The sequence below is a fragment of the Terrapene carolina genome, unplaced genomic scaffold (assembly GCF_002925995.2).
Source record: "Terrapene carolina triunguis isolate 2854851 unplaced genomic scaffold, T_m_triunguis-2.0 Scaffold569, whole genome shotgun sequence".
In the NCBI taxonomy this organism is placed as follows: Eukaryota; Metazoa; Chordata; order Testudines; family Emydidae; genus Terrapene; species Terrapene triunguis.
This window is the reverse complement of record NW_020664920.1, coordinates 901,742-910,638: the sequence shown is the minus strand read 5'-3', so window position 1 is coordinate 910,638 and position 8,897 is coordinate 901,742. Positions and strand designations below refer to the sequence as shown.

The following is an 8,897-nucleotide window of genomic DNA, read 5'->3' as shown; positions in this document are numbered from 1 at the left end:
TTGGGTGACTGCTGGTTTGTGTGTTATATGAAAGGGTAAATAACACTTCCCTATTCACTTTCTCCCCACCATTCATGATTTTATAGACCTCTATCATATCCCCCTCCTCAGTTATCTCTTTTCCATCTTTATTCTCTCCTCCTATGGAAACTGTTCCATACCCCTAATAATTTTTGTTGCCCTTCTCAGTACTTTTGCCAATTCTAATATCTTTTTTGAGATGGGGAAGACCAGAATTGCACATAGTATTCAAGATGTGGGCGTACCATGGATTTCTATAGTTATTACAATATTTTCTGTCTTAGTATCTATCCCTTTTCTAATGGTTCCTAACATTGTTAGCTTGTTTTGACTGCTGCTGCACACTGAGCAGACGTTTTCAGAGAACAATCCCCAACGCCTCCAAGGTCTCTTTCTGGAGTGGTAACAGCTAATTTAGACCCCATCCTTTTGTATGTATAGTTGGGATGATGTTTTCCAATGTGAATTACTTTGTGTTTATGAACATTGAATTTCATCTGCCGTTGTGTTGCCAGGTCACCTAATGTTGTGAGATTCTTTTGTAACTCTTCAGAGTCACCTTTGGATTTAACTCTCTTGAGCAGTTTCGTATCATCTGCAAATGTTGCCACCTCGCTGTTCACCCCTTTTCCCAGAGCATTTACGAATATGTTGAACAACAGTAGCCATAGTACAGATCCTTAGGGGACCCTGCTATTTACCTCTCCATTGTGAAAACTGTTTATTCCTACCCATTGTTTCCTATCTGTTAACCAGTTACTGATCCATGAAAGTCCAAGAACACTATATCCACTGGATCACCCTTGCCACATGCTTGTTGACCCTCTCAAAGAATTCTAATAGATTAATGAGACATGATTTCAATTTATAAAAGCCCTGTTGACTCTTCCAATATATCATATTCATGTCTGTGTCTGATAATTCTGTTCTTTACTATAGTTTCAACCAATTTGCCTGGTACTGAAGTTAGGCTTACCAGACTGTAATTGCCAGGATGACCTCTGGAACCTCAACATTAAAAAATAATAATAAAAAAAATCAGCAGTACATTAGCTATCCACCAGTCATCTGGTACAGAGGCTCATTTAAGTCATATGTTACATACCAGTTAGAGTTCTGCAACTTTATATTTTTGTTTCATTAAAAGCCTTGGGTGAATGGTCCTGGTGACTTATTACTGTTCAATTTATCAATTTCTTCCAAAACCTCCTCTCTTGCCACCTCAGTGTGGAACAGTTGCTCAGATTTGTCACCTAAAAAGAATGGCTCAGGTGTGGGAATCTCCCTCACATCCTCTGCAGTGAAGATGGATGCAAAAAAATTCATGTAGCTTCTCTGCAATGGCTTGTCTTCCTTGAGTGCTCCTTTAGCACCTTGATCGTCCAGTGGCCTCACTGATTATTTGGTAGGCTTTCTGCTTCTGATGTACTTAAAAATATTTTGCTGTTAGTTCTTGTGTCTTTTGCTAGATGTTCTTCAAATTCTGCTTTGGCCTGCCTAAATTATATTTCTGGAATTGACTTGCAAGAATTGTCTTTTCCCCAGTAGAATTTGGGGAATGAGAATGCATTCACAGTGTCTTGGAGAGGAGGGAAGAACGGGAGAATGAAGCCTCTTGGAGTGCCTGGTTGTGGCTTAAAGCTAGTAAGGCCACATAACCGTAGCGGGTTAATGGTAATAACCAAAGTGGTCTTCAGTATACCAGAAGCAAGTGCCACGAGATCAGGTAGGATTATACCACATGTCCCTCAGAGGTGAAACATATCGAGGGTGCAATGCTCGAATTACATGAAAGAGGTGGGTGTGATGTTACACCCCATATTCTTCATAGAAATATGGTTATGATATGCATATGGCGTAAGTAAGGTATATTTTATGTAAGATGGCTCATGTAAGGTATCATTGGAAAGGTTATGATTTACTGAATGCGATTATCCAATTTGTATGCATGTATTATTTCTGTATTTAAAGTTAGGAATATTGATTATGTAACAATTACAAATGTGTGTGTATTTGCGAGACACCCACCAGAGAACCAGCCATCATAGCCTTGATAAGCCTTCCTGAGAGGCGTCCTGGGACATAGCTGTGACACTACCAGATAAGGTGATAAGATCACCTGATACAAAATACCACCTTGGACACTGCTGGTACTTTTCCTCTGTAGGGAGATGGGGATCAAACAAAGGTTTCCTGCCTTAGGTAAATCCTTTTAAGGCTGGGGAAGGGGTTAATCTGGACTCTCCTCCATTGCCTACCCAAGAAGGACTGCTGAAAGAACCAGAAGGGACGAAGGAACTAACCTGAAGGGAAAGTCAGGGGTGAGTCCTGACTGAGACTTGGGTCCAGTCTGTAAGAAAAAATAACTGGAACTCTAAGCTACTGAAATGCTGCAACTTATCTAAAATAACATTTAGGGTGAGGAATTGCTTCTTGAAACCAGTCTCTGTAAGATCTTAAGTTTAGTATGCATGTTTTGTTTTATTTGCTTTGTTATGTTTTCTATCCCTTATAATCACTTAATCTACCTTTTATAGTTAATAAACATGTTTTTGTTTATTAAACCCAGTTTGTGCAATCCATATCAGGGGAGAAGGGGCAAGAAGCTGTGCATATCTCTCTTCACATTGAGGGAGAGGGTGAATTTTTATAAGCTTGCGCTGTGCAGATTTTTCTATACAGCGAAAGACCGTATTATTTTGGGTTTATTCCCCAAAAGGGGTGTGCATGTGAGTGCTGGGTGAATCCTCTCACACAGAGCTGACTTCAGTCTGTCTCTGCAGCTGGGTGTGGCCCTACCTGTGTGTGTGCTGCAAGAGGCCGGAGAGCCTAATTCAGCAAAACATGGAGGGAATCCAGGCTGGTGGAGCAGGAGGGGCTCAGTGAAACCCCAGTACATCAGGTGGCATCCCAGAAGGGGGGGTCCAAACTGTCACAGTAGGTTCTGGTTACAGCAACCAAATATATCAAACCCAGATCTTCTGCAGATTCTTCAGCTGTGGAATATATCTCATAGGTAGGAGCTCAAGGAAACTGCACTGATGAAGTGGAGGTGTTGCCTGTAGGCGATACCAATGGAGTCATCAGCAAGCAGGGTCAGATCCAGAGCCAGAGGTGCAAAATCATAATTCTCTCGAGAGCAATGCTGCTGCTTCTCTTTTTCTTATATTTTCCCCTTAGTAACAGAGAGAAGAAAGAGAAACCCTGACAAAATCTGTTTCTAGAGTTGATGGGGAGGAAGCAGCTGGCACCAGGGATGAACTTAGGCCATGTCTACACTACCAATTTTTGTCGAGAAAAGTAACTCTAACCGCCGACCCAACGATCTTCTCAGTTCCTTCTTGCCAGCAACTCCAACATAGGGGCAGGAGAGCAGGTAATGGAATGGATGTGAGCAAAACATCTCGAAGAACAACAGTTATGAAAAGAAGGTAACCGTTTTTTCTTCTTTGAGTGCTTGCTCATGTTGATTCCATTCTAGATGGCTCATAAACAGTATCCTTGGAGGTGGGCTCAGAGTTCACAGTCTAGCCGTTTGCAGTACTGCTCTACCGAAGCCAGCATTGTCCCTGGCCTGTTGGGTAAGCACGTAATGGGACGTGAATGTGTGGACAGATGACCAGATGGCCGCCATACAGATGTCCTGGATAGACACTTGGGCTAGGAAAGCTGCTGAAGAGGCTTGCGCTCTGGTTGAGTGGGCAGTGACAATCGCTGGAGGTGGCACCTTCATCTGGTCATAGCAGTAGCAAATGCAGGCGGTGATCCTAGAAAAAAGTCTTTGAGCGGACACTGGACGACCTTTCATTCTGTCAGCCACCGTGACGAACAGCTGTGTTGATTTGCGGAATGGCTTGGTCCGTTCAATATAGAAGGCTAGCGCCCTTCTGACATCTAGGGAATGCAGCCAACTTTCCTCCTCCAGCTTGTGTGGCTTTGGAAAAAAGACGGGCAGATAAATGTCCTGGCCCATATGAAACTGGGAGACCACCTTGGGCTGGAAAGCCAGGTGTGGATGCAGTTGGACCTTTTCCTTGTAAAAGACTGTATAGGGTGATTCCAAGGTAAGTGCTCTGATCTCAGAGACCCTGTGGGCTGAACTTATTGCGACCAAGAACGCGACCTTCCAAGAAAGGAAGAGGAGAGAACAGAAAGCGAGAGGCTTGAAAGGGGGGTGCCACAAATTGCAGGATGTAGCCCAAAGAAATTGTGATGAGCACCCAACAGTCCGAAGTCAGCTGCGACCAGGCTGACCGGAGAGGGCATAGACAGTTGAGGAAAAAGCAGGAGGTGGATCCTGGGCAGTGGCTGGGGTGTCATCCTTGGGCGCATCCTCAAAATGCATGTTTCTGGCTGCCCTGGTCTCTAGAGGGGGTAGGCTGGGCAGAAGAGCGGGAAGACGAAGTGTGCTGTTGCCTAAACCCCTTGTCTTTCTCCTCCTTTCTGTAGGAGCTAGACTGGGGGACACCCCACAACCTTGACTGAGACAGAGGAGGTGGAAGCCAGAATGGCGTTCTAGCTTGTTGAAGGGTGTGCAGCTCTGCAGTCATAGGACAAAAAAGGGGGGTTAGTGGGTTACCGATTGTTGTAAGAAGCCATAAATCCAGTGTCATTAATAAGACCACGATTTTTAGCATCCAGCTAAATTATTAAATTAAGTTCCCAGGCTCGTTTTTTAAAGTGGAGTGCAAGTATCCCATGTGGATGAGGAATGAAGTCAGATATGGAGTGGTTGTTTTGTGAAAAAGTGTTCACTCCTATGATACGGCTTTTTACAACAATCTGTAACCAACTAACCCACTTTTTTGTCCTATGACTACAGAGGTGTTAATGGGCCACTTCACCTTGAATAAGTTCCCAGACCTGAAGAAGAACTCTATGCAGCTCGAAAGCTTGTCTTTCACCAACAGGAGTTGGTCCAATCAATGATATTACCTCAACCACCATGTCTCTCTAATATCCTGGGACCCGCACAGTTACAATACTGCAAACAAAATAGAAATAAGGAGCACATTTTTAATAGTGATTATAATTAACCACTGGAACAATGTACCTAGAAACACAGTGGATTCTCTCACTTGAAGTTTAAAATCAAGACTGGATATCTTTCTAAAATATATGATATAGCTCAAAAAAGAAATTATGGGACTGATGTAGTAATTACCGAGTGCGATTTAATGGCCGGTGCATGTAGGTGGTTGGATTACATGATATTAATGATCCTTTCTGGCTTTAAAATCTACAAAAAAACCTCCTGATGAAGGATAATGTATATAGAAAATAAGTGTAACTGTAGGTAATGGGAAGATTTCCCTCTTCCCGACTTGGATAGCACCCTTCATTTTGCTTGTCTTGGGGGTCAAAAAGTTTTAGAACTATTTGGAATAAGAATGAAACTGATGAGCAATTGTAGGTGGGCAGCACAGTGCCCACACCACTATGCAGGGTATTAGTTCATTTCTGACTCAGAGGGAAGGAGCACCAGCTACTGAATCACTAACAACGCTTCCTGTAGCATCTGCGTTTTCAGTGTCTCTGGTCACCAGATGAAATGCTGTTTAGCTTCACAGCTCAAGATACTATGGCTTCAGGCACGCAGCTCACTCCCAGTGTTGTGCCTCTGGGTGTGCTGCAAGCATGCAGAGCAAGCTAATTCAATGAACCTCCCATAGCAAGAAAGAGTCCAACTCTGTCATTCCCAATCACCACTAAGCCATTTGTCAATAGCAAAAAATACTTTATAATAAATTACAGAACAAAATAAAATGTCAAACATGGGATTGCAGTGACATTTCAGTTACCCTGTTTCAGTAACTCAGAGAAAACTCCATTTAGAAACAAGTTCTTGAAAAGACCTTTCTAGCCTCTGATCAAATTTTAGCTGCAGAATTTAATAGGAAATACATTTAAAATTGAGGCTCTGGCTGTTATCACACAAGACTATTGCCCCAACCCTCTGAATTTGAGCCACCACCATAACTAAATGGAGACAATTCTCAGAAGAGCTTTCCAGCAGAGGTCTCACCCATCCCCTGCACCCAAGAGAAACCATGAGCTTTGAATGTGGGGATGGTGTTGAACTCCCAGGGGTGGACCAAAACTCCAGACAATAATGCTGACACACCAGGAATTCAAGTTCCCAGCAAGGCGGAGCAAAACTATTTGGAGAAAAGGGAAAAGTGCAATCCTTATTTTGTTTTAAAAGTCACAATGGCAAAAGGTTAAACACCTGAAGTCAGAACTCCAGCTCACAGTAACTAACTGATTTTGCAAGTATAGATATTTAAGTATCAGAGAAAGTGCTTCACGGAAGTTAGATTGCATACAAGGCTGCACTGGTGTCTTCACAGCACAGAAGGTGGTGAACAGTTTGCTCTTGCTGTTCTCGCCAGTGGAAGGGTTTGCAGCGCTTTGCTTCTGAAAGTCTCTTAGTGGCTACTTCTATTCTGGTACTTCATCCTTGTCTCCTGCATGAAGTTTCTGAAGGCTGGTTCTTCGTGGCTTTCCTCAGTGACTGGGGGGGGAGGGGAGGGGGAAACAAAACATAATTCAGTACTAAGCCAGCTCCTACCCTGCTTAAGGTTCTGAGTTAAGGTGGGAGTAAGGCTACTGGGAACACTTAGAGTAAGATGGAAAATGTCTGTCTGGGTCATCATCTACTTGCAATTCCCTTCTCCTTGGCCCACTCAAGTCCTAGAAATTCCCAGGAGAGGAATATGAGAAGCTAGAGAGAATTGGACAGGGAAGGGGAACACAGACACAGTCTCTGCCTCTCCCCCCCCCCTGCTCCCTGTCCCTGTCCCCCCCCACACACACACTTTAGTTGAAAAGTGTCTGGCAATCTAGTAGGATCCCCATGGAACAATGGGATTGAAAAACCTACATCATATGACACTGTACCTGCCCCATAAGGCATTGCAAACCCTTCCCAAAGCACCCTGCAGCCAGTTGCAGAGTGGGATAGCTACCCACAGTGCACTGCTCTCAGTGTCGATGAGAGAGCTGTTAGTGTGGATGTACTCTGCCAACACAAGGAGCATAATGTGGACAAGCAACAGTGGTTTAATTAAAGTGCTTTAATTAAAACAGCATAATTTTTGGCAACAAAACTCTGCAGTGTAGACATAGCTTAAGACAGGCCTGCACAACTCGTAAAGCAGCGAGGGCCATATTGCTCCAAAGAAAACAGTTGAGGGCCGACCCCTCCCCCCAGCACTGCCCGCCCTGCGGAAACAAACCCTCCTTCCCCAGCGCCGCCCAGCCGAAACAGCAGTGGGCCGAAAAGGAAGGGTTGTTTTTTTTTGGGGGGGGGGGGGGTGATACTTTATTAAGAATTTTTCAATTAAAGCAAACAATTGTATGTATGGCACACTAGGAAGGCACTGACAGTGTGTGGAAGCCTGTAGTGTAGAGGGGGAAAGAAATGGCGTGCATAGGGTGACCAGATCACAGCAGTAAAATAGGACCCATCCCCTCCCTGCTCGGCCCCACCATCACACCCCTCTTCACCCCCTAGCCCCCCCGCTGGCTTGCTGCGTCCCTCCTAGTCAGTCCCCCACCCACCACTCGCCTCCTTTCACCTTCTCCCTTCCCTGCCAGAAACCCCCATGCCCACTCCTAGAACCCCTGCTGGCTCACAGCTCGCCTCTTTGCCCACCTACTGCTTGCCCACCCGCTCGCCTCCGACTCACCGCTCACCCCCTCCTAAGTATAAAGCCTCATTCAAAGACCTGGGGTCACTATATTACTGCACACGGCAGTCAATCAATGCAGTTGTAGATAAATCTCTGCATTATGCATTTTTGTATAACTTTTATATGACTTTGTATTGAACCTTGGAAATGTGTTATAGTGGGCCCCTGAGGTAGTATAATTAAGGTAAAAGAAAAATGTCTTTTTGCTAGAAGTAGAATAAGATCTTCCCCCCACTTTGTAATCGATTGCCCTGTTGAATGAATGAGGTGTGAATGAGGAAGGTGTGGAAGGCAGCACCTCCAGACAGCTGCAACTCTTGGAGAGGGGATGGGAGCCAGACCAGATCAGGCCCAATGCTGCTCGCTCACCCGGATGTAATGGGCCAGTGGTAGCCACTCCATAGTTCAGACTGATCCTAACTTACAACTAAGATCCATTTTTAACTTCCCTGTAACTTCTCCAAAAAATTACCAGATCCCCTGAGCTCTCTTAGACCAGGTAGGATTTGTCTGGGAGGTTTCGTAACCTTCAGAAAAGGGGTTTTGCAATTAAGGTATTTCACAAATATCCATCATTCCCTTTCTGAACATTTTCCTAGCTTCCTATCCCAAAATGGCTTGGATATCCCAATATCTTCATCTTCCATGGACACAGGAGATTCCTCTGGCTCGTGGTGGGGCAGCACCATTATCAATTAACTGCACTCCCCTTTGGTCTCTCATCAGCCCCAAGGGTTTTCAAGAAGTGCATGGTGGTGGTTGCAGCTTACCTGAGACATCGAGGCGTGCAAATTTACCCATACCTCAATGACTGGTTAATCAAGGGCCGCTCACAAGCTCAGGTCCAACACAGCGTCAGCGTTATATGGGCCATGTGTTGGGAGCTGGGTCTGGTTATAAATGAGCAGAAATCAATTGGTTCAAAGAATGGAGTTTATAGGAGCAGAGCTTGACTCCACTCAGGCCAGGGCATACCGGCTGTGGAGGCCCAGTTCCAGGCGATTCATTCATAGATTCATAGATTCTAGGACTGGAAGGGATCTCGAGAGGTCATCGAGTCCAGTCCCCTGCCCGCATGGCAGGACCAAATACTGTCTAGACCATCCCTGATAGAGATTTATCTAACCTACTCTTAAATATCTCCAGAGATGGAGATTCCACAACCTCCCTAGGCAATTTATT

General features: G+C 44.7%; 1 protein-coding gene across 2 annotated transcripts in view; it reads right to left on the bottom strand.

Moving 5' to 3' along the window:
• Positions 1–5,067: 5,067 nt before the first annotated feature.
• The window catches only part of GPN1 (GPN-loop GTPase 1), a 42,580-nt gene continuing 38,750 nt past the window's right edge, over positions 5,068–8,897 (bottom strand). For both annotated transcript variants that reach the window (XM_024216641.3, XM_029913276.1), the window contains one exon: positions 5,068–6,535. In XM_024216641.3, the coding sequence (XP_024072409.2) occupies positions 6,450–6,535 (86 nt within the window). In that variant the 3' untranslated portion in view covers positions 5,068–6,449. The remainder of the gene's footprint in view (positions 6,536–8,897) is intronic.